We start from the raw sequence: 25,520 nt of genomic DNA on the forward strand, positions 1-25,520 counted from the left end.
CTCTATGTAGTTCTGCTATGCAGCTGTCAAACCGCAGCTGTGTCCTACCCCAGAGGTGGCTGCAATGCTGGGGTGAGTGTGATGCTCTCTGTGACTCATTTTACTTGTGCAAAGTGTTTTGGGATGGGAAGTGTGCAAGGAACTTGGCACGAAGTTGCATTTCAAGAGAGATCGAAATCAGGACTGCGGCCCACCCTGTTAGCTGTGACAGCTGGGCTGTTCCTGATTGAGATTTCAGAACAACCAACAAAGAAGTCCTTCCTGTTCCGGGAATTGTCCTGACCTCAGAACCTGCTGGCCCCAAGACTTTAGGGGTTTACCCATGCAGTATGGATCTGACCCATACAGCTCTTTGTTGCCCCATGGTGGCAACAGCAGGTGGTTTAAGGAACTCCCAGTTTTGGGAGATTCTTGCTCCATTTTCCCAGCCTGAAATGCAAAAATAATTGGGGACTAGCTGGTGTAAATGGGCATCACACCATTGGCGTCAATGTGGCCAGATCCCCAGCTGGTGTAAATAGGCACTGCATCATTGGTGTCAATAGGGCCAGATCCCCCACTGGTGTAAATGGATGTGGCTCTCTTCTCAATGAAGCCCAGCATCTCAAGCTCCATGCACCCTGGGGCACGAAAGGAGTTAGCTGAGCAGGGATGACCCCACGGGCAGTAATCGGCCAAACCCCATGCACCCATCCCTGATGGGCCTCCACACTCCTGCCTATAGGAGACCCTTTCTCTGGGCAAGCCGGGCCTCTGGTGTCCCTGACCCATCAGGGCCATGGCCTCTCCACTGTGGCTGCCAGTGCAGGGGCCAGCTAGCACCGATCACAGGGGGTTGACTTGCATGCTGCAGGCAAGCTGGGCTGAGACCCCCCCAGGTTTGTTTCACATGCAGGCTGCCAAGCAGCCGTGGGCTGGGAACAATCCTGTATCCTCAACTAGCAGCCAGGCCGTGAAAGTCTCCACAACATGCTCTTTGTCCAAAGGTCATGTGTCCTGGTCACATCGGGAGACAGTGGCAGAGATGGGAATAGAACCCAGGAGTCCTGGCTCCCCAGCCCCTCCCCCCCCTCTAACCACTAGACCCCACTCCGCTCCCAGAGCTGGAGATAGGACCCAGGAATCCTGACTCACAGCTCCCCCCCCCACAGCAGGCTCCACTCTCCTCCACAAGACAGGAGAACCCAGGAGTCTGGACTCCCGGCCCCACCCAATTCTAACTCGCTAGAGTCGCCTCCTCTCAACAAACCAGGAAAAGAACCCAGGAGTTCTGACTCCCAGCCCCCCTGCTCTAACCACTAGCCCCCACCCCCCTCCCAGGGCTGGGGATAGGACCCAGGAGTCCTGGCTCCCGTTCCTTCGTTCACTTTCCCGGGCAGCAGGAGAGCTCCTAGCACAATGGGAAAGGCCGCAGCCTCGCAGAGGGGCCCAGGACTCCTGGGTTCCACATGCCCTTCCCCCGAAGAGAGGAGAAGCGCCGGGGGGCGGGCGGAGGGAAGGTTTTGGGGGAGGAGGAAACAATCTCCGTGGGAGGCGACTGCAACCAGCGCATTGTGCCATGCCCTGGCGCTGGCGGCGCAGCTTTCCCCGGAGCCTGGCAGGGATCCTGCTGTCCCGGGCGTGAGCGGAGCCCCGGGGGCCCCCGCGCTTCCAGGCCATGCAGCGCCGAGCCGTGCAGCCCAGCCCCAGCCCCTGGGGACGGGCTCGGAGTCGCTAGGAGCCCAGCCCGCCGGTCTGGCATGCGGGGTCCCCCCAGCCCTGGGGCTTAGTGGGGGGCGCCGCCATGCGGGGTGCCCGGGATGGGGGGCCGGCGCCGTGGCGGGCGCTGTGCCAGGATAGCCGGGACCCCGAGCGCCAGAAGCACTGGGCCGAGCTCTTCGACCAGCTGGACACCAACAAGGACGGGCGGGTGGACATCAATGAGCTGCGGGAGGGCCTGGCACGGATGGGCATGAATGCCAGCTCCCAAGCTGAACAGGTAAGGGCGGGACGGGCCCCTGTCACTGGGAGAGCCAGGGGGCTGAGGGTGCCTTCTGGCTGGCAGGGACTGTCACAGCTTCACTGTACAGTGGGGAAACTGAGGCATAGAGTAAGGGGGGGAGGGACATGTCCAGGGTCATGCAGTGAATCAGTGGCAGGGCTGGGAATAAAACCCAGGAGTTGTGGTTTCCTGCCCCCATTGCTCTAACCCACCAGACGCTCCCTCTCCAAACAGAATAGAACCCAGGAGTTCTGGCTCTCAGCTTCCTCCTGCTCTAAGCGCTACAGCCCCCCACCCCAAACTGATAATAGAACTCAGGAGTTCTGGCTCCCAGCCCCCATTGCTCTCACCCACCAGACTGTTCCCCCTCCAAACAGAATAGAACCCAGGAGTTCTGGCTCCCAGCCCCCATTGCTCTAACCCACCAGACCCCCCCGCCTCTCCAAACTGAGAATAGAACCCAGGAGTTCTGACTCCTAGCTCCCTTCTGCTCTAACCACTAGACCCCGCTGCTTCCCATTTTGAGTACCTCCTGAGCCAGATGCTCTGCCCAGGCAGCAGGAGCAACAGGCAGAGCTGGAGAGGGACAGTGACATTGGGAGCTACTCCCCTCTCCTCCCAGCTCCCTTCCTGAGATGGGGCGAAGCAGGAACCCCGCCTCCTCTGTCCCACTGATGTTCAGGGGGCCCCAGTATCTCTCAGCAGTGGGGACTGCTCAGCTAAAGGGCTGGGCTTTCCAGCTGGGAGATGTTGTTTTGACCTCTCCGTGTCAATGCATCCAGGAGAGGATGGGCATTGGGGTCATGGGGTGCAAAGGGGGGACCCTCTCTCCCCTAGCCCCTAAGACTTCGACCCCATTTGTGCCCTGTTCCAAGGAAGAGGGAGCTATCAGAGTCCCCTCCCCTGGTGGGACAGCGCCCGCCTCTGGGGAGGGACACCTGGGGCTCAGTGAGTGGGAAGATCTTGCACGCAAGCAGGGAAATGATTGACTGAGGGCACACGCACAGAGGCATACACACACTTCAGCCTGCGTGGCAGACACGAGCGCAAACACGTACACGTGACCACACGTGTGATGGCGTGCACCGACACAGCTGTATGCCCGCAAACACACGTGGGGCATGTGAGCACGCACGCACGTTGTATGTGAACCGGGGCTCCCGTGTATGAGGGACACGCACATGCACAGGTGTTTTCATGGTGGGGGAGGTGAGCCCACACCCACTTGTATATGGACACGCACACCCAGGAGTCGTCCTCTGCTCCCAGAGGTGGGTGTGGAACCCAAGAGTCCTGGAGGCCTCTCATTCCCCTTGCTAGACATTTGTCCAGAAAGTGCTCCCTGAATCATAGAGTCGTAAAATATCAGGGTTGGAAGGGACCTCAGGAGGGTCTAGTCCAACCCCCTGCTCCAAGCAGGACCAACCCCAACTAAATCATCCCAGCCAGGGCTTTGTCAAGCCTGACCTTGAAAACCTCCAAGGAAGGAGATTCAACCACCTTCCTAGGTAACGCATTCCAGTGCTTCACCACCCTCCTCGTGAAAAAGTTTTTCCTAATATCCAACCTAAACCTCCCCCACAGGAACTTGAGACCATTGCTCCTCGTTCTGTCATCTGCCACCACTGAGAACAATCTAGATCCATCCTCTTTGGAATCCCCTTTCAGATAGTTGAAAGCAGCTATCAAATCCCCCCTCATTCTTCTCTTCCGCAGACTAAACAATCCCAGTTCCCTCAGCCGCTCCTCATAAATCGTGTGTTCCAGTCCCCTAATCATTTTTGTTGCCCTCCGCTGGACTCTTTCCAATTTTTCCACATCCTTCTTGTAGTGTGGGGCCCAAAACTAGACACAGGACTCCAGATGAGGCCTCATCAGTGCTGAATAGAGGGGAACGATCACGTCCCTCGATCTGCTGGCCATGCCCCTACTTATACAGCCCCAAATGCCATTGGCCTTCTTGGCAACAAGGGCACCCTGTTGACTCATATCCAGCTTCTCGTCCACTATCACCCCTAGGTCCTTTTCTGCAGAACTGCTGCCGAGCCATTCGGTCCCTAGTCTGTAGCGGTGCATGGGATTCTTCCGTCCTAAGTGCAGGACTCTGCACTTGTCCTTGTTGAACCTCATCTGATTGCTTTTGGCCCAATCCTCTAATTTGTCTAGGGCCCTCTGTATCCTATCCCTACCCTCCAGCGTATCTACCACTCCTCCCAGTTTAGTGTCATCTGCAAACTTGCTGAGGGTGCAATCCACGCCATCCCCCAGATCATTAATGAAGATATTGAACAAAACCGGGTATTTTGGGTAATTCAGGGTATTTTGGTCTTTGCTTGGGGTCCCCCTAGCTTTACCCATGGGGGAGGGGGGCATTCTACTATCCCACAAACCACAGGAGGGTGTGCAAATGTCCATGTGTACACAGCTGTGCAAATGTCCATGTGTACACAGCTGTTCCTGCGTGAGCTTCCTCATGCATGGCTGCACCCCATAGGTGTGTCTGCCTGCTTCTCCATGTGCAAGCCCGTGTCTGTGCATACATGTGCCCTTGTGCATACATGTGCCCAGGTGCATATGTGCATGCCTGCATGTGCACCCCTCTGCAGGGGTGCGCCCGTTTCCATGAGTGGGCCTCGACATGCATGTGCCGCTGTGTCCTCTTGCACACGTGCTTTATGGCCCTGCCTGGTGGTGCCCTCATGCATGCGTGTGCCCATGTGTCCTCAGGCAAGTGTGTGCATGGTCACGTGCAAGCTTGTGCATGCTCACGTGCCCCCGTGCAGTCTTGTGTGCGTGCACCCCGTGAATGTGTCTGCATGTTCATAACCAAGTGCGCGTGCGCTCACGTGGCCCTGTGCATACACTTCTGTGCCGCTAGACGGCACAATCTGCCAGGCCCAGCCTGCAGCAGCTGGGGGTGGTGAGCACGGCTTGGCAGGGCTTTTCCAGCCTGGGTTGACCCTCTGGCCGGCTAAGTCCATTCTGCACCCCCAGTTCTGCCCCCCCAGGCTCCAGCCAATCGGTTCGGCGGGAGTAGCCGTGGACCCCTCTGCTTAGGAAGCCCAGTGTCAGGGGAAACGGAGCTGGGGGGGTTCCGAATGAAACATACAGACAAACATGGGGAGGTATAAATAGGCCATGTCTCCGGCCTTATTTTTAGCCCATTGCTCGTGGCCTCTTTACTATCACAGAACCGCAGAGGATGGGGATCTACTGGATTCCCCGTGCCCCAATCTAGCACCCGTCCCCAAACCCTGAGTTCTCTCACTAAAGGCTCAAAGAGCATTCTGCCAAACTCACACGGGGAGTTGGTGGCAATGATAGGAATAGAACCCAGGAGTCCTGACTCCCAATCCTTCCCACTTCTCTCCCTGGGCTTGTGACAGAACCCAGGAGTCCTGACTCCCAGCCCCTGGCTCTAACCACTAGCTCCTACTCCCCTCCCAAAGCTGGGAATAGAACCCAGGAGTCCTGACTCCTCATCCCCTTACTCCAAGCCCTGGATTACCTAATTTCCAGCCTGTCTTGATTGCACGTGCCTGGAAATGCCTCACGGAACAAGTGCCCAAAACGTGCCCTCACGTCCGCCTCCGCCCACCACCCGTCTCCTTCTCCCCCTCTCACAGAGCGGCTGGGACGTGCAAGCGAGCCGGACCGGCATGTGGAATGTAAACAGAACAAGCTGAAAATAGGTGGGCCCGATCCAGGCCCGAATAACGAGGGACTTGTGGCAAAGCCAGAGAGGCCAGCGTGGGGCTGTTGGTTCCGGTTACCTGGGCCGTAGACCTCTGCCCCACCACAAGGTCCTGATGGGGTGCGGGGAGAGCACAGAGGGCTCTTATCCAAACCCCACTTCGGACACTGGTGCTTGAGGCCCGGTGGAATCCAGATCCAAACCAAGCCCAGTTCTGGAGTCCTGGGCGAGGGGCAGCATGGGTCAGCGGACTGTCTCAGGACCATTGGCTAGAGGAGGGGCGTCTGGGAGGCAGGACTCCTGGGTTCTCTTCCTGGCCAAGTCCCCTCCCCACTTTGTGCCTCAGTTTCCCCTGGTGGAAATGGGGATCCTGGCACTTTGTAGAGCTGGGTTTTGCGGGGGGGTGGAGACCTCCCCTGTGACGCTGGGAACATTTGGGTTGGCCAGGAGCCAGGTGTGTAAGAGGCGGCCTCAGCTCAGGTACAATAACAACTCTGTCATTGTCAGGGGGAGACATTCCCAGGAGCACACGGCCTTGGCTTTTCCAGCACGGGCCCCGGTCCACCCTGCTGCCCCTGCCTGGTGCTCCCTACGTGGGTAACGCCACCCAGCGGGATGGGGGGGCGGGGGCAATTCCCTGCAGTTGGCATCCCGGCGCATGGGAATCTGCCCTGCAAACTCTCTCAATTCTATGGAGGCTCGTCCGAACACCCTTGCACACTTAGCTCACACACAACCTTGCACACTCACCTTCCCGCCTACCTGCACTCACACACAGTAACACATGCAACCAATCTGATATTTCCTCGGGGGATACACACCCTCTCACCACCACTACCCCGCCGGTGTGTGTGTTCTGCCACAAACACACCTTCTCCCACAATCCAAGTGTCACACACAGAGGATGCCCCCTTCCCCCTCTAACCACTAGACCCCACTCCCCTCCCAGAGCCAGGCTTAGAACCCAGGAGTCCTGGCTCTCAGCAGTCAAGGTGGGATGTCGGACAGCAGGTCCGAGGCGTGCGGGGGGCTGGCCTGTCCTCACACCCGCTGTCCCCCCAGGAGATCCTGCGCGAGGGCGACACGGACCAGGACGGCGAGCTGGACTTTGAGGAGTTCGTGTGTTACCTGCAGGAGCGAGAGCGCAAGCTACGGCTCATGTTCCACAGCCTGGACCGCAACAACGATGGTACGCGCCCCCCCCCCCCACGCCCCCCCGCCACCTCCCTTCCCTGCGTCCCCTCCCCTGCCCCCCACCGCCTCCTGTCCCTGCGTCTCCTCCCCTGCCCCCACCGCCTCCCTTCCCTGCGTCCCCTCCCCCACCCCCAACCGCCTCCTGTCCCTGCGTCACCCTCCCCCTGCCCCCCGTCCCCCACAGCCTCCCTTCTCTGAGTTCCCTCCCCCTGCCCCCCACTGCCTCCCTTCCCTGCATCCCTGCCCCCGCCCACAGCCTCCCTTCCCTGCTTTCCCTCCCCCTGCCCCCCACCGCCTCCCTTCCCTGCATCCCTGCCCCCACCCCCCGCCACCCACAGCCTCCCTTCCCTGCTTTCCCTCCCCTGCCCCCCGCCCCCCACCGCCTCCCTTCCCTGCGTTCCCTCCCCCTGCCCCCCGTCCCCTCCCTTCCCTGCGTCCCTTCCCCCCGTCCCCCACAGCCTCCCTTCCCTGCGTCCCTTCCCCCTGTCCCCCACAGCCTCCCTTCCCTGCGTCCCTTCCCCCCGTCCCCCACAGCCTCCCTTCCCTGCGTTCCCTCCCCCTGCCCCCTCCCTTCCCTGCGTTTCCTCCCCCACCCCCCACAGCTTCTCTTCCCTGCGTCCCCTCCCTGCCCCCCCACTCCCCCCACCACCTCCCTTCCGTGCGTCGCCCTCCCCTGCCCCCCGCCCCCCACAGCCTCCCTTCCATGCGTTCCCTCCCCCTGCCCTCCGCCACCTCGCTTCCCTGCGTCCCTTCCCCCGCCCCCCACAGCCTCCCTTCCCTGCGTTCCCTCCCCCTGCCCCCCGCTCCCCTTGCCGCCTCCCTTCCCTGTGTCACCCTCCCCCTGCCCTCCACCCCCCACAGCCTTCCCTGCCTCCCCTCCCCTGCCCCCCCGCTCCCCTTGCCCCCTTCCTTCCCTGCGTTCCCTCCCCCTGCCCTCCCTCCCCCTGCCCTCTGCCGCCTCCCTGCCCCCCACAGCCTCCCTTCCCTGCCTCCCCTCCCCCTGCCCTCCGCCGCCTCCCTTCCCTGCGTTGCCCTCCCCACTGCTGCCCCAACCTCCCCTCCCTCCCCCATTGCCTCCGCTACCTCCCTTCTCCCTCCCTCCATCCCCCATTCCACTGCTCCCCCAACGGCCCTTCCCTCCCCTTTCCCCATCCCCCTCCCCACTGCTCCCCCAACAGTCCCTCCCCCACTTCCGTACCTCCCTCCATCCCCCACCCCAACGCTCCCTCTCCCCCTTTAGTCCCTCCCTCCCTTTTTCCCCTCTCTTCTTTCCTCTCTTTCTCCCCCCAAGCCCTGCCCTCCTCTGGTCTTCCTCCGGCTTCTCTTCCCCCGCCCCCCCCACTTCTCTCTCTCTCTCTCTCTGGCCCCGGTTGTTCCAGGCCCTACGCTCAGTGGTGGGGGCCAAGATGGCTCGAAGCCTGGGGATCTGGGCTTGGGCTCCTTGCATCTGCTCTCCGTGGCCCCTGCGGGGCAGAGAATCGCCAGGGCACAGAGGAATCCAGCCCCCCCGCTCCTCAGGGCCACCAGGCCCCACTCCCCTCATGCGCCCCAGGGCCACCTAGTCATGTCCCCACCCAGTCCCTGACGCTGCCCCCGTCTGTCCCCTGGGCATGGGGCTCAGATCCGCCACCCGTGCCAGGGGCGTGGGAGCGGCATCCATGTGCCAGCTCCGCAGCAGCCGGGTGGACCCCCCCCCGTTGAGCAGGGGGGACTCTTCGGGGTCCCCTTTGCGCTGCTGGAGGGGCCCGAGGGACAGAGGATCGGGCCTGTCTCGGTCCGTTCCAGCTTCCTTCCCTGGTTCCCTCAGGCCGTCACCAGCCGAATCTGACTCCCACGAGCCCCACCCAGGCCCCTGGGTTGCTCCCTCAAGGAGCCCCATTGTGTTTGAAGGGACGATCCTGAATGGGACGGGGCCCGGTGCCAGGCTCAGCACCGCCCGGGGCTGCTCACGTCCCTGTTCACCTGCTAACAGGTGATGAGCCCCTGACGGCAGCGTCCCGATCTTTGCTCATTGTGTCTCCAATGGGAGCGTCCCCTGCCCTGGGAAAGGAGGGGGAGTCTAGTGGTTAGAGCAGGGGGGAGCTGGGAGCCAGGGCTCCTGGGTTCTATCCCCAGCTCGGGAGAGGGTCGGTCGGTCTCTGTCTGTCTGTCTCTCTGTCTAGGAGCTTCTTCCCCTCTCGGTTTCAGACCGGTTTCCTGTTGCGTCTGGCTGCTCAGGGGGTGGCAGGTGTCCAAAGCTCCCTGTCGCCTGGGTGAACCAGGGGGTGCTGGGGGATGGGTGCGGAGCCCTGCGTCGATGGGCATGGATGAGATCTGGCCCCCCTAGAGAGACAGGGTTGAGGGTCAAGTCCAGTTGGGTCTAAGGCCTGAGGCCTCATGATGAGTGAGATATAAATATGGGGGGCTCGGTTACCTTTGGGTGTAAACCCGACGGAGTCCTCTTGAAATCAGTGGAGCGACTCTGCATTTACACTGGCGGTAGTGAGAAGGGAATATGTCCCAGTAAGTCTAGTGGTTAGAGTGGGGGGCGGGGCTGGGAGTCAGGACTCCTGGCTTCTATCCCTGGCTCTGGGAGGGGAGTGGGGTCTAGTGGTTAGAGCAGGGAGGTTCTCGACTCTGGGAACCAGGACTCCTGGGTTCTCTGGGAGCCAGGGCTCCTGTTTCCGGCACCATGGGCCCCCAATCTCAGTTGAAGGCTTCTGGGCATTACCATAACAACACACATCGTGCCCCTGGCTTACACGATCTCTTCATCCCCCTCTCGTCCAGGGCCTCCTTGCTGGGACTGCCAGCCCATGGGTCCCTTCGATGGGGCCCTGGGGTCAGGAGCCGGACTGAGACCCAACCAACTCGGTTCACATGGCGAGGTGGGGGGCGAGGGGGGTGCAGGTCGTTAGATTGGAAGCAGCTTCCAGCCTGAGACAGGGATGGATCTGGGCTGGTGCCAGGGAATTAAAGGACTCCACTTGATCCCCACCCCCACCTGGCTCTTTTTAACCCCTCCCCTTCCCAGCCAGGAGCTTGGGGGTGGGAGTTTGCCCCCTCCCCGCAGCCCCTATCAAGGATGAAGCTGGAGCCCTTGCTCCCCATTCTGGCCCTTCGGATCAGTCCCCTGGGGTGGGCGCCGGCCCGGGATGGCAGAGGGGGCAGGGATGCCGTGCCGTGTGTGGGCAGCGGGGAGATGAGAAGCAGGCACAGCTGGCGTCACGCCCTAGCAATTTTTAGCCTGGAGGGTGGGTGGCTTTTCAGTTCTCCCTCCGCTGGCGCTGTCAGCTCGGAGAGACACCTACCAGGGGGTAACCCGGCCACCCAGCCAGTGCCTGCCGTGCCCACCGGGGCTAGACAGGGCTACGCAGGGTCACTGCTTGGCTGGGAGACCTCCAAGTAGCAGGCGGTGGTGCTGGGCGCCCCTAAGGGCTGCTTTTCCTCCTGGGTCAGGAATCAGCCAGTCCCTTGGGAGGGCGCTCTCCCCGGTAGTCAGTGCTTGTCCCAGCATGGCACTAGGGGGCGCTGTGCTGCAGGGTCGGGGTTCGCTGGAGGCGCTGTCCCCTGGCACTCAATGCTAACCCCAGCGTGGCCCTAGGGGGCGCTGTGCTGCAGGGTGGGGGTTTGGTAGGGGGCGCTGTCCCCTGGCACTCAATGCTAACCGCAGCGTGGCCCTAGGGGGCGCTGTGCTGCAGGGTGGGGGTTTGGTAGGGGGCGCTCTCCCCTGGCACTCAATGCTAACCCCAGCGTGGCACTAGGGGGCGCTGTGCTGCAGGGTGGGGCTTCGCTAGGGGGCGCTCTCCCCGGCACTCAGTGCAAACCCCAGCGTGGCACTAGGGGGCGCTGTGCTGCAGGGTGGGGCTTCGCTAGGGGGCGCTCTCCCCTGGCACTCAATGCGAACCCCAGCGTGGCCCTAGGGGGCGCTGTGCTGCAGGGTGGGGCTTCGCTATGGGGCGCTCTCCCCTGGCACTCAATGCTAACCCCAGCGTGGCACTGGGGGCGCTGTGCTGCAGGGTGGGGGTTGGGTAGGGGGCGCTCTCCCCTGGCACTCAATGCTAACCCCAGCGTGGCCCTAGGGGGCGCTGTGCTGCAGGGTGGGGCTTCGCTAGGGGGCGCTCTCCCCGGCCCTCAGTGCGAACCCCAGCGTGGCCCTAGGGGGCGCTGTGCTGCAGGGTGGGGGTTGGGTAGGGGGCGCTCTCCCCTGGCACTCAATGCTAACCCCAGCGTGGCACTAGGGGGCGCTGTGCTGCAGGGTGGGGCTTCGCTAGGGGGCGCTCTCCCCTGGCACTCAATGCTAACCCCAGCGTGGCCCTAGGGGGCGCTGTGCTGCAGGGTGGGGTCTTCGCTAGGGGGCGCTCTCCCCTGGCCCTCAAGTGCGAACCCCAGCGTGGTCCTAGGGGGCGCTGTGCTGCAGGGTGGGGGCAGCTCTCCCCTCCCAGTGGAGGCTGGCCCCAAAGCCCCAGGAGGAGGTGCTCTGTTACAGCTAAGGTCTGGGCAGCGACTGCAGATTCTGTATCACTTTTGCGAGTGACATGGATATTATTGGCCCCATTCCCTGATTAAATTCCACTGACCTCAGCTCCCCCTTGCAGTTTCTTCTTGGCTCAGGATTATCCTCCGCATCCCGCCCTGGGCTGCAGTGCAGCGCTGCCGTGTGCTGGCAGGCGGCCGCCACGTCCCACCCCAGAGGTGGCCGCGTTGCCAGAGCCGGCTGGAAGCGATCCCTGCGTCTCCCATGTGCGGAAGCACTTGAAGTTGAAAGTTGCTTTAAGATTTTCTCTCACGTTTAGCGACTATGGGAACAGGGATATTAGAATTGATGAGAGACCGAGGTCTCGCGTAGGTACTAATTATCGGTCTTGTTACCATGGCGTCTGCGCGCCTCACAAGCCCCATCGTCCTGATGGGGGAAACTGAGGCACACAGCACCACAGGAGTCTGTAGCAGAGCAGTGAATTGAACTCAGCTCTGCCAGGTCCCAGGCTAGTGCTCTAACCCCTGGGCCACCCTTCCCGCCTATGTAGGGGGGTGCGGGATGGATGGGGATAGGTTAGCTCTCATCTGTCTGGTTCAGGGGTTACTGGGCTAGTAGTGGATGGATGAATGATCTTGGGATGGGAGTGGCAGAGGGTGGGTAGATGGAAGGATGGGGCTGGCACAGGATGGGGGATGGGGCCGACAGAGGGTGGGTGGACGATACCACGGCAAAGCAGACAGCTCCGAGCCCTCTCTCTGTGCCCCATGCCACGCAGACCGAGAACTTCCTAGGGCCGGATCCTGCACCGTCCCCTTCCTGCGCTCTGCGCCGGCTGCTCCATGCCCCTGGGATCTCAGCCCTTCCCACGCTGGGCTCCATGCCGCCGGCTGGACTCAGCGGCTGAGAGGCCACGTCCCCAGCCTCTAGCTAAGGGCCTGGCAAGGAAATCAGCTGGGGATTAATGCTAAGGACCTTAGTTCTCCGAACTGAACTGAGCCCCTTATGTAGGAGGCCCCTCCTGGCCAGCACGTGGAGGTGGCTCACGGAGGCCTGCGGCTGTTTGATCTTGGGGATCCCTGCCCAGGTGGGGGTGAGGGGCCCTGAACCGAAGCCTCCCTGGGCCCCGCCGAGCATGTGCACAGGGTGGCTGGCTCCTGTTAGCACTGGAGTGGGGGGGAGTGCGTGTAAACATGCGAGACCTATCGGCTGCCCCTCTGCCTCTTCTGGCAGAGCACCGCGTTGGCAGCGCTGGCAGCTGCAAGTGCTGGGCCCTGGGCTGTGCTCAGCTGGGACAGCAGCAGGTGGTTGCCCACGTGGGCGGCTTGGGGAGGCACCAGCCGATCGATCAGGGTGGCTTTAATCTCTGCACCAGGGTGGCCAGTGAAGAGCTGCACCCAGATAAATACATTTCTCTCCACTTTCCCCTCTGTTCCCTTTTTCCTTCTCTTCCTCCGTTTTCCCGTACCCCTCCTCCGTCTTTCCCTAGGGAAGGTGTTTTCTCAGTGATTCTCCATCCCCCCACTCCCCCTGCACTCTTTCATTTTCTTTTTCTCTCACTCTTTCTTCCAGATAGGATTTACTTTGATTTGCCCTCCCCTCAGTCCCATTCCCTCTTTGGCCTCCCCTCTGGGCTCACCGTCCACCTTGGATCTCTCTTCCGCCCCGCACAGAGTGGGGCCCGCCGGGCAGGACGCAGCTGGAGGTGCACGTGGAGAGAGGGGGCACACGCTTGCACAAACACGGGGGTCTGCTCAGATGTCTCACCGTGCAGGGCCAGAGACACCAGCGTGTTCACACGCCTTGGTCCCGCACACGCCCATGCCCACATGCATGCACGGCCCCACGCGCCCGCCCGCAGATCCAGACCTCACACCGGGAGCCCAGCTGACCCTCCCTCCCTGCCCCCATTGGCGCTCCCACCCGCTCGGGACCCCCTAAAGACGCCAGCTGCTGAGCCCAGGGCAGACTGGGGCTGGGGCTCTGGGGGCTGAGGCAGGGCTGGGTGAGTGCCCCCAGCCCCGTTCCTCCCCCTCTGGGCAGACCTGGCGCTTTTAGGAGCTCCCAGCCCCTCGCAAGTTCACTGGCTGCAGCCTGGATTGGCCCCTTCCCAGCTGTCCCCCCACCCCACCCCTCTCTTCCAGGTGGGACGCCAGCACCCCCTTCTGGGGAGCTCGTTGCGGGAACCTAAGTGTTGGGTAGGCAGATTCCTCTCCCCACTCGCTATTACGGCATGCACCCCCAAACCCATCCCGCCCCCCTCAGCCATCCTGGCCCCAGCTCTGCTCGCTGATCTCCCTGGGCATGCAGCGTTGGGGTGATGGGATGTAGAAACAGCTCCCCGCACCTTGTCGGCCCCCCCACCTGCTATTCTGTTGATGCCCCCTGTGTGCAGCTCTATAGCCCAGTAGGACCCCCCTCCCAGCCCCACCTGAATCCACCCCTCGCCCCACTGTCCCTGCTGACCTGCATGGTCCCTGTGCTTGTGCCCCAGGCCACATCGACGTGTCTGAGATCCAGCAGACATTCCACAGCCTCGGAGTCTACATCTCTCTGCAGCAGGCAGAGAAAATCCTTCAAAGGTGAGACCAGGGGCCCCCAATTCCCCCCCCACCCGGCTGTACGCCCCCAAACCCTGCCCCGCTGTCTGCTCGCAACTCCAGTGAGATCAGCCTCAGCTCTGCCAAACAAGCTGCATTGGTTACTGCTGCAGTCTAGTGGGGTAGAGCAGGGGGGCAGCTGGGAGCCAGGACTCCCCAGCTCTGGGAGGTGAGCAGGGTTTAGTGGGTAGAGCAGGGGGCTGGGTTCCCGGACTCCTGGGTTCTCTCCCCAGCTCTGGGAGGTGAGCAGGGTTCAGTGGGTAGAGTATGGGGGCTGGGTTCCCGGACTCCTGGGTTCTCTCCCCAGCTCTGGGAGGTGAGCAGGGTTCAGTGGGTAGAGTAGGGGGGCGCAGGGTGCCAGGACTCCTGGCTTCTACTCTCAGCTCTAGGAGGGGAGTGGGGTCTAGTGGATAGAGCAGGGAGCTGGGTTCCCAGACTCCTGGGTTCTATTCCCAGCTCTGCCATTGATTCACAGGGGGGAGTAGTTCTGTACTTCAGCTGCCCCTGCCTGTGACTTGGGGATAATAAAACCTGCTTCCCCCGCCCCCCACTCGGTGGGGGTCTCGGTGGCTGAGCATCTGCACAGCCACCTGTGTCCCTGGGCTGGTGGGGGCTGGTACAGGCCAGCGAGGGGGGCGGGGGACGAGGGACAGGGCATGTGAACCGACCCTCACCTTGGGCACAGCTGTTGTCTGCTTGGCAGCATGGACAAAGACGGCACCATGACCATCGACTGGCACGAGTGGAGAGACCACTTCATCCTCAACCCGCTGGAGAACATGGAGGAGGTCGTCCACTACTGGAAGCACTCCATGGTGAGGTGGGGCTAGGGCCGGTCCTCGGCCGGGAGCCCAGACTCTGCTTCCCAGCTGGGAGCTCCCGGCCGGTCCCTGGAGACCCCCAGGTACCCCTCACTGCCCAGCCAATGCGCTCCATCAATGCGCCGGTTCGTATCTCCACCGGGAACTAGGCCGAGACCCACCGGCTCGTGTCCCCAACCTGAGGGTGCCTGGCTGGGCTGGAATAGGACCAGCCGTTGGAGGGACAGGAGAGGGGCTAGGAATCCAGACTGCTGGGTTTTATTCCTGGCTCTGGGAGGAGAGTCTAGTGGTTACAGCAGGGGGCTAGGAGCAGGACTCCTGGGTTCTCTCCCCAGCTCTGGGAGGGAACTGGGGTCTAGTGAGTTAGGGCAAGGTGGGGTGGAGGGGCCGGTGGCAGTCAGGACTCCTGGGTTCTATTCCTGCCACCAAGGTGCTGAGCGGCGGCAGAGGGGACCAGCCCAACGCATCCCAGTCCGCCGAAGAGCTCAATGACTCAGACTGAGCAGCCCCCCCTGCCCCCACCTTCTCCCCCAGGGAGCCGTGACCTAACCCGTCCCTTTGTCCCATCCCTGATCCAAGGGGGCAACAGCCCCCTTCTTAGCAGGTGCCCGGAGGCCAGGGCAGCTGGGAGGAGGCCAGTGCCGGGAGTTGGAAGGGCTGTTTCTCTTCCTGGGCTAATCTCAGCTGGCAATCAGCTAGGCTGCGATATATTTAACCCTGATTTACGGGCGGTGGAGGGGAGTGGATAGCTCCAGCGTTGACGCTGAAGGCTGGGACTCAGGAGTCCTCGGTTCTGTCTCCAGCTTCAGGAGAGGAGTGGAGTCCAGTGGTTACAGCGGGGGGGCTGGGAGTCAGGACTCCTGGGTTCTATTCCTTGGCTTTGGGAGCTGAGGAGTGGAGTCCAGCGGTTATAGTGGGGGGGCTGGAAGTCAGGACTCCTGAGCTTTCTTCTTGACCTTGGGCAAGTCCCTGCCCCTCCCTGTGCCTCAGTTTCCCCCTCCCCATAAAGGCAAACGGCAGGATGAGCTAGAGGGCAAAGCTCTGTCCAAGTCCCTCCTCCACCGCAGAGCCCCCTAATCTCATTAGAGGGATTTCTAGGAGGCTTTATTGCCTGCCCTGCCCTCCACACCCACTCTCACCTTCCTCCGCTCGCCCTGCCATGGAGGAACCTTCATCAGCTGCAGGGGATCCGGCTGGAGCGTGCCCCACCATGCTCCACAGGGCCGCTCTCGGGGGGCTCCCGAGGCTCCAGGAGCTGGCCAGGCTGTGGGAGGCTGAGCAGAGACGCCCCCAGGGCTTGGAGTCTATCCTGGGTGATCCCCAACGGGTAGGACATGTGGCTAGTCATCCGCAACTCAGTCCATCCCCACTTCCTGCCAGCTGGACTCATTAAACAACACCTGCGTGCTGGGAGGCAGGACTCCTGGGTCCCCAGCTCTGGGAGGGGAGTGGTGTCTGGTGGTTAGAGCAGGGGGCTGAGAGCCAGGACTCCTGGGTTCTATCCCTGGCTCTGGGAGGGGAGTGGTGTCTGGTGGTTAGAGCAGGGGGCTGAGAGCCAGGACTCCTGGGTTCCCAGCTCTGGGAGGGGAGTGGTCTCTAGTGTTTAGAGCAGGGGGCTGAGAGCCAGGACTCCTCGGTTCTATCGCCAGCTCTGGGAAGGGAGTGGGGTCTAGGGGATTAGAGCAGGGAGAGGTTAGAATTCAGGGTTCTATTCCCAGCTCTGCCACTGTCTCCATGTGTGACGCTGGCCAGGTCTGTGCCTCAGTTTCCCCATCTGTATAACGGCGGTGACACCCTACCATTGCGAGGCGCTTGGCAATCCTCCTTGGCACGGGACTCCGTCAATAGGAAGCAGCATTCTTAGGGCTCCAGGCAGCCACAGGGCTGTCTCAGGGGCTTTGCACACCTGAATTTTTAATCCTACAGGGGCTCCAAGCCTGGTGTTGCATGGCTCTCGGCGTTCATGGGCTCCCTCGACATGTGAGCCCAACGGGTGGTGCCCGGAGGAGACGCCTGGCACGCGGCGATAGAGATGGCTTAAATCCTAAGCCTGGCTCCCCCAAGAGAGGAGTAGGCTTGCTCCTCATGTAGGCTACTAGTCAGTGCCTGGCTTTGGGGTCCAGCAGCATGGGGGAGGAAGCCAGTGGCCACGGCGGACCCATTTCCTGCTGCTCAGAGGTGCCAAGCCCCTGTAACTCATGCCGGAGCTGCAGTCCGGCCACGGATTTCCCTGCCACCCTGGCCCCACCAGCTGCCCCATGGGGTCCTGGCAGGAGGAGCCCCACTCGCTCGCCTCCCTTGGGGCTGTGAGACATAATGAATGGCCAAGCTAATGAAACCCAACCTTGGACAAGCTGCAGGGCTAGCGTGAGGTCAGATTAGGTGATGCAGCCCAGATCGTGTTGGGGGTAGGGGGAGAATTTCCCACTAGGGGGCCGGGTGCAGGTTCCGTTCCTGGCTCTATCGCTGGCCTGTTGGGTGACCTAGGGCAAATCACTTCTGCCTCCCCCTGCACCCTCTGTGCCTCAGTTTCCCCACCTGTAAAAGGGGGGTAAATGTTACTGATTTCCCTTGTGAAGCGCTTTGAGGTCAGCTGATAACAGCCAGGGGATGCTGTTCTTTGGGGGTTTCCTTCCAGGGCTTTGCACTGTCCTTGGGGTTCTGGTTCTGATCCGCTCGCCTCTCCCGGCAGGTCCTGGACATCGGCGAGTGCCTTACCGTCCCTGACGAATTCTCCGAGAAGGAGAAGAAGACGGGGATGTGGTGGAAGCAGCTGCTCGCGGGCGCCATGGCTGGGGCCGTCTCCAGAACCGGAACCGCCCCGCTGGACCGGCTTAAAGTTTTCATGCAGGTAAGTAATAAAAGGCTCCCAACTCATTGCTCGGGCCGTGGCTATAGGGAAGTGGGCATTATGCACCTGAATAGTCTGACCCTGCAGTGAAGCCCATGGGCATGTGCGTGGGGTGGAATGTAGCAGCAGCTGGGCATTGGTATAGCGGGGCTGCCCCACCCCCAGTGGGTGCCACAAATGCACCCCATAATTCTGCGTGAAGTTCTGGGGTACCCAATCTCCAAAAGGACATGGCAGAAGGAGAGGGGGTTTGGAGATGGGCAGTGAGACCGATCGGGGGGCCTCACCCTGGAGGTGGCTGCATTTCAGCACTGAACATGCAGACTCGGTGCAACATTGCTGTGCAGGTGTTAACCAGCTGCCGTGCCCCACCCCAGAGGTGGTCGCATTCCGTGAGGCCAGGGTTCCTAACGAGGCTGGGCATCCAGCCCCTCCAAGGCGGGGCACCCTCCCCGGGCACTGATGCTGCTGCACTTCTGGCGCAGGTTCACGCCTCCAAGACCAACAACATGAACGTGTTTGGGGGGCTGAAAGGCATGATCCAGGAGGGGGGCGTCTGCTCGCTCTGGCGTGGCAATGGGATCAATGTGCTGAAGATCGCTCCTGAGTCAGCCATCAAGTTCATGGCCTATGAGCAGGTGGGTGCCGGGGGCCTGGAGCCCCGCGGGGAGGAGTACAGATACAGGGATGTCAGGGCGTCTACACTCCCCTCCTCGAGCTAAGGAGAGAACCCAGGAGTCCTGAGTCCCAGCCCCCCTAGTCTAACCCACTAGACCCCACTCCCCTCCCAGAGCTGGGGACAGAACCCAGGAATCCTGGCTCATGGTCTCCAAGCTCATCCAAATGCAGACAACTTCCCCCCACCCCCAGAATATCTTTCCCGTGGGACTACAGCCTGGGACCCCATGGTACGACCCAGCACCTGCCTTTGCCCACTAAAAGGTGGGGTGTGGATCACAAACTGGAAAATGCCTTCGGGGCACAGGCGATTGATCTGCTGTTTCTCATCCCAGATCAAGCGGGCGATTCGTGGGCAGCAGGAGACGCTGCGGGTGCAAGAAAGATTTGTAGCCGGCTCGCTGGCCGGTGCCACTGCTCAGACAATCATCTATCCCATGGAGGTAAGGCCCCTCCGTGGACGCCGAGCCACCTCTAGGGGGCACCAGTCCAGGGTTTGCATCCAGTGCGGTAGCTACAGCCTGGCCTCCTTGAAAGCTCCCCTGTCCTGTATGAAAGCAGGGACTTTGGGGTGTTATCAGAGGAATGGTTAAGGCCCGGGCCTGCCATTCAAGAGACCCGAATTCAGGTCCCAGCTCTGCTACTGACTGGCCGTGTGACCTTGGGCACGTCCCCCAGCCTCCCTGCCTCAGTTTCCCTAGCTGTACAATGGGGTAATAGCAGCGTGAGCAGCACCCTGCCTGAAGACCCTGAAGAATGGGAAAGGCCAGAGACTGCGGTAACGGGATAAGTACAGACTCGCGTTTGGGGGGGCTGCAAGGCATGATCCAGGAGGGGGGCGTCCGCTGGCTGTGAGGGACTCGGTAGGGGGCGCTCTCTCTCGGACTAGGCACTGGAGAGTGCTGTACTCCGGGGGAGCAGGTGCCCAGAGCCAGAGCTGATCCAGCTGTGGCACTAGGCGGTGCTGTGCTGTGGGAGGACGCTCCGTAGGGGGCGCTCTCTCCTCACAGTCAGTGCGGCAGTAGGGGGTGCTGTGCTGCAGGGTTGGGGAGGGGCTCACGAGGGGGAGCTCTCCCCTTGCAATCGGTGCTGGCCCCAATGCCCAGCATGAGGCCCCGGGGGAAAGTGCCTTTCACATGAGCTGTACGATCTCAGGCTTGCACGCCCATGATGGTTAGAGAGCCCTTGAAGCTCCTTATAGGAATGGCTATCGGGACATTAGCACCAGTGCCCAGGCCAGATCCAGCTCGAGAAATGCCGTTCTCCCTCCCTCAGTCCTTCCGGTGATTCCTTATTCCAGTCCTAAGCTACTCTGTCAAACAGGTTTCCTGCCCCACCCCAGAGGTAGCTACATTTCAGTACCGGCTGAGCCATTGCTATGCGGCTAGCCCGTGGCTGTGCCCCACCCCAGAGGCAGCTGCATTTGAGTGGCGGGCAAGGGCCCCTTGCCGTTTTCGCTATCCTGAATGAATCCGGTCCCCCAGGTGCTGAAGACCCGGCTGACCCTGCGGAAGACGGGTCAATACTCGGGGATGGCCGACTGTGCTAAGAAGATCCTGCAGAAGGAGGGAATCCGGGCCTTTTACAAGGGCTACCTGCCCAATGTGCTAGGCATCATCCCCTACGCTGGCATCGACCTGGCTATCTACGAGGTCAGGGCCCGCGGGGCCACAGGCCTGCAAATGAGGTGGAGGGGGTGGAGTCTGTTTGCCAATAGGCTCCTCCCCCACCGTTGGGTGTCAGGGTCTGAGAGCTTAGCGTGGGCGTATCTGTCACACGCTGGAGTCCTGACTTCCAGGCCCCACTCCTGCTCTAACCACTAGACCCCACTCCCCTCCCAGAGCTGGTCGTGGAACCCGGGAGTCCTGACTCCCAGCCCCCCCTGCTGTAATCACTAGACTCCATTCCCCTCCCAGAGCTGGGGGTGGAACCCAGAAGTCCTGACTCCCAGCCCTCCCGTGCTCTAACCACTAGACCTCACTCCCCTCCCAGAGCTGGGGGTGGAACCCAGGAGTCCTGACTCCCAGCCCTCCCATGTTCTAACCACTAGACCCCATTCCCTTCCCAGAGCCAGCAGAGGAACCCAGGAGTCCTCACTGCCAATCCCACTGCAGCCCCCCATCCCTTGCAACTCCCATCCCTCTGCTGTAGCCCCTCCCGGCATCCATCAGGTCTCCTCTCCTCCCTCCTGTAGACGCTGAAGAACATGTGGCTTCAGAAGTACAGCAAGAACACAGCGGACCCCGGCATCCTGGTGCTCCTGGCCTGCGGGACGATGTCCAGCACCTGCGGGCAGATAGCCAGCTACCCCCTGGCCTTGGTGAGGACCCGGATGCAAGCCCAAGGTGAGATCGGGGGACAGGCACTGAGTGAGGGATGCCCTTGGGGGGGCTGGGGCAGTGGCCCAGAAACCCCGGGGATGGGCGTGACCTAAGGACTCCGAAAGCAGAGGAGATTTCTGCATCCCAGGGCAGGACCCGTGAGCTGCGCAGCTGACCCAGGTGCATTATGGGCTAGGAGAACCAGTGGTCCAATCCCCATGGGCCAGCAGACCAGGCAGCCAGGGTGGTTGGGGGACCAGCAGCAGCCACTGTTCTGGGCTCCCTGCTTCCCAGTCTGGGGCCTTGACTAGTGGAGAGACGGGGTCTTCCCGTGCTCAGCCCTCCCCGCCCCTCCCCACAGCACTTCCCCTGGACCAGCGCTCGGGGGCAGATCCGTGGGGCAAGGAGCGAGTGCGAGTTCAGTGCAGGTCAGCTGCAGCGCCAGAACGAGCCGTCCCTGTGCAGCGTTGCTGTGCCCAGCTGTTGTGCCTCACCCCAGAGGCAGCTGCACTTCCATGCTGGGCAAGCCATCCCTGGGGCATATTGCTGCGTACCCAGCTGCTGGGGCCCTCTGCCTGGCTCCCTGTGTCAACAAGAGCAGCCTTGGGGCTGCTCTAACTCATGCTTCGCCCCGTGGGCCCTGGGGAGCAGAGAATAGCAGTAGCACGGCATGCTCTGGCAATGCTCCCAAGCCACCTGCTGCATGGGGGCCTGGGAGCAGGGCTGGGGCAAAGCCCCCTAAAAGCTGGGGGGAAAAGTCCCCTGCACAGGGAGATTTTTGAGATCCGCCCCCCCCCATTCTCCCATAGCCTGAGTGTAACTGAGCCTCAGGCCGTGCTGGTGGGGGTGACAGTGAGTGGCAGGAAGTGACCGGGACCCCTTCTCCCTCCAGCCTCCATCGAGGGCGCCCCGCAGCCCACCATGCTGGGCCTCTTCAAGCACATCCTGTCGCGGGAGGGGGTGCTGGGCCTGTACCGGGGCATCGCCCCCAACTTCATGAAAGTGATCCCGGCCGTCAGCATCAGCTATGTGGTCTACGAGAACATGAAGCAGGTGCTGGGCGTGACGTCCAGATGAACCCGCCGGCCTGGCGGGGCACGGATGCCCCTGCCCCATGGCTTGCCCCCTGCCCCCTCGCTGCACTTTGGAGGCTGACGGAGCAGGATCAGGGCCGGTGGGGGCTCCGGATCCAGGAGCGTTAAGAGGGACGCTGAGAGCTCTCAGCTACATCCCGCTCCCACACACACCCCTCCTCCGATGCAGCGGGGCTGAGCCGGTCCAGAGGACCAAATCCAGGAGCAACCCGGGGGCGTTGCCTCTGAGCGTGCCCGGAACCCCTCGCCCCATCTCTGCCACTCAGAGCATGGCTGCTGGGGGCACCCTTTGCCAGGGGATGTGGGGGCTAGGAGCAGACCCGGGGCATTGGGGGCGGTGGGGAGGGGATTAATACAAGGCTCAGGTTTTGGCTAATTTTAGTTTGAGACTTGACAAGCTCCCCCCCCCAACTCCAGCCCCCAGCTCTGCTTAAGGGGGTATTGCTCCTGGAAGCACATGACACATGCACAACCCCATTCCCTGCATGCTACGGCCTGGGGCATGGCATGTTTCCTGCACTGGGGGCTTTGCTGCCCCCCTCCTGCCCCCCAAGCACTCGCTGAGACAGCACGGTCAGGGGATCCCAGGGGAGAGAGACTCTTCCAATCAGCACTGACACTGGATTCCAGGGGAGACTCCTCCAATCAGCACTGACACTGGATTCCAGGGGAGACTCCTCCAATCAGCATCCCCTGACTCAGTACTGACACTGGATCCCACGGGAGAATCCCTCCAATCAGCACCAACACTGGATCCCAATGGAGAGTCCTCCACTAGCCACTCCCCCACCCAATGATACAGGACTCTGGGGGAATCCTTCTAGAAGGACTCACCGACATAGTGATCCCACTGGATCCCACGGGGGGTCCCCTCCTGTAGAGAGGGTCACCCCCCAAGTAGCGTTACCAGAGCCCAGCTGGACCCCCCTGCAACTCCCCCCAGCCCAGGCACTGCACCGGATCCCCCAAGGGGCTGCAGCCTAAAACACACGTGCATGTGCATGGACCTTGCAAAAGGGGGAGGCCACATGTGACTTGCCTGGGGGGCTACCTTGAAAGCAGGGCTAGCTCCAGCTCTTCCTCCATGGCCACCCATTGTCTCTCTCTGCCCCCGCCTAGGCAGGGGAGACCTGGCACTGGTAGCCTCTTCCCCTACCTGGGGGAAGCCCGGCAGCCTCAGAGGTCTCCCCTCCACACACCAAGCAGATCTCCCTCTGCGCACCAGGGGAGACCCACTGGCCTCCTGGCACCTGGCGCCACGGGGCAGTGGTTGAGGCAGGGCGCGGCCCTGGCACAATGGACAGGCTAAAAGCCGAGTGGTGTGGGCACGGCCCCACTGCGAGGCGGGACGCAGAGTGAGCCACACAACGTCCCCTGGCCAGGGTGGGGTGAGATGCAGTGAGGGCTTGTGGCCCCAGTGTAGCCAAGCCCAGCCCGTGGGTTACCCCAGGGCAATGTTGCCAGGGCAGATGGGGGTGAAATTCCACCCAAGAAAGGGGCAGTGCTGGGCATGTGCAGACCAGCCGCTGTGACATATCCTATCCAGCAGGGGGCAGCATGGCATGCACACAGCTGCCCTCCTACACCCACCCCTCTCTCCACACAAACGCACACGAGCCGCTCTGACATATCCCGTCCAGCAGAGGGCAGCATTCTTCAACCCCAGTGAGTCCCCTGCCACTCGCAGCACGTAGGAGTGACAGGCCGTCCAGCAGGGGGCAGCGTTTTACACACACACACACACACACACACACACACACACGCTGCTCTCCCCTCCCCCAACCTTGGGCAGAGGTGCCATTCTAACCTGCAGGGGGCAGCTTCACCCAGCTGCATGCGCACTGCCCCCACGTATACATACTTGAGCACATGTGAAATTCCATCCACTAGGGGGCAGCACCCCCGCCCCTCTCTTCAGCTCCCCTAGGGGGAGCCCCGGGGCACACAGCACGGAAAGCGTCGGCCTCTTTTGCACAGGGAGGGTTTTAACTCTGGCCCATTACGGACTCTGCCTGGTTTTCTGTGGCCCATGTGGAGGCCCCACCCCTCAGGTACCGAGACAGGGGATTGCACCCCCTGTCCCCCACACCAGGGAGGGTGGATCCCACAGACAGAATATTCTTGTGTTATGATTTTGCATCGGGGTTTTCGGTAGAGCGCCCGCCTGCGGGCTCCCCGGCCGTTTCTTTGCAATGGCTCCGCTGGGATCCGCTTGGATCCAGCAGTCACCATCTCGACCCTCTAGCAGATCCCTCCCCCCCAGACCTTGGACGCAGACATTTTTCCGCATCAGTCCTTGGCCGGCCTGCCCCTCTCCCGTCCTGCTGACGCCAGCTCTGAGCCAAGGCCCTGGGGGGGGGGGGGGGGGGGGGCGCGGGAGTGACAGAGCCCTTTAGTCCTGCGAGGGTGTCCTAGACTCCCTGGTGGAAGGGGGCCCCTAGAGAAGACCATAAGAGCGGCCATACCGGGTCAGCCCTATGGCCCATCTACCCCGGTGTCCTGTCTTCTGACAGTGGCCAGTGCCAGGTGCTTCAGAGGGAACGAACAGAACCGAGTGATTAGCGAGTGATCCAGCTCCTGGCCTCAGTGCTTAATTTGCAATGAAAGAGGTGCCCGCGCTCAAGCAAAAATTTTGTTTTTACTTTCATAACTGACGCAGCAAGCCCAGGGGGGCCGGGGCTCTGAACGGCCGAGCCCAGGGGGGCCGGGGCTCTGAACAGCCGAGCCCTGGCACAAATTGAGCACTGCCGGTTGTCCAGTCTCTGCTTCTGGCAGCCAGGACTGAGCGGAGTGTGGGATTGATTTGTGTTTGAAGGGGGGGCATCAGTGGGGTGAGCTCCCCCAGTAAAACCAGAGCAGAAGTCTGGGTGGAACACCCCCCCCCTTCACCATCCCCCCGAGCTGGGTCATTGGCTGGGACCAAACCTGGGACTGATGCAAGCCCCTCTGCTAATTAAGCCAAAGGACTGTTTTGCTCACTCGCAGTAGCTGACTCCTGAGCCGCCATACAAAATCTGACCACTAGAGAGCAACAGAGAGACTGTTCGCCTGGGGCACTCCCAAGCAATATTTGCAGAGCCTGGGGGGGTGCAGCGACTGGGGGGCTGGGCGTCAGGAAGGAGTCCCCCTCCTTCCTCTGAGAGTGTGGGGCTGTGTATGGGCAGGCTGTGGGGAGGGGCCTGCTCCCAGAACGTAAGAGCAGGTGCTGAGCAGTTGAGGACTGGGGAAGTTGTGACATGGGTGGGGAAGGAGCCCATTTGGGGTGGGGAGGGGGAGCGAGACACTGCAAACTCCTGGCACTGTTTGAAGCTTATTATTATTGCTTTAATCTTATTTAATTCCCCCCTTCCCCGCTCGAGGTTCGCGTGATGAGAGGCACAAAGGGTTAAGGAGATAGTAGGGGGCAGAGGCAGGTTCTTGGAGGGGGCCAGAAACAGCCCCTCCCAGTGTGGGGCAGAAGAATAACAGCCCTCCCCCAGTGTGGTGCAAACAGGCTTCCCAAGGGGCAATTGGTCCCTCTCCCGTAGGAGGCGCTGTGAGCACCTGGGGCGGGGCAGAGTTTGAGTTTCGCCATCCTAGCATTTCCCCTTGGAGCTGAGGACGCCTGACCCCATCCGGAGCCAGCACCTTTGCTCCGTGGTGCCTTGCGTGGTGGCCAGTAACCGGTGGGAAGAGCACGACACTCGCCCCATCTCAGCGGGGCCTGGCGCTGCCCCGCGCCCGCCTGCCGATGTGCTGGCTGCAGGGCTGGCTGGTAGGCCCGACTCTGCGCCCGGGGGGCTGCCACTTCAAAGGGAAAAAAGAGCTAATAAAGTTTTCTAAACTTT

General features: G+C 61.7%; 1 protein-coding gene across 1 annotated transcript; it reads left to right on the forward strand.

Annotated features, from left to right (window-relative positions):
- The first annotated feature begins 1,515 nt into the window (after window positions 1-1,515).
- Window positions 1,516-25,520, forward strand: SLC25A23 (solute carrier family 25 member 23). Its single transcript, XM_027820710.3, has 10 exons — window positions 1,516-1,978; window positions 6,738-6,864; window positions 13,823-13,910; window positions 14,632-14,743; window positions 17,442-17,600; window positions 18,086-18,238; window positions 18,614-18,721; window positions 19,763-19,930; window positions 20,473-20,623; window positions 21,492-25,520. The coding sequence occupies exons 1-10, from the start codon at window positions 1,784-1,786 to the stop codon at window positions 21,674-21,676; spliced, it is 1,446 nt and encodes a 481-aa protein (XP_027676511.1). The 5' UTR covers window positions 1,516-1,783; the 3' UTR covers window positions 21,677-25,520.

Source organism: Chelonia mydas, chromosome 20 (assembly GCF_015237465.2).
Source record: "Chelonia mydas isolate rCheMyd1 chromosome 20, rCheMyd1.pri.v2, whole genome shotgun sequence".
NCBI classification, from domain to species: domain Eukaryota; kingdom Metazoa; phylum Chordata; order Testudines; family Cheloniidae; genus Chelonia; species Chelonia mydas.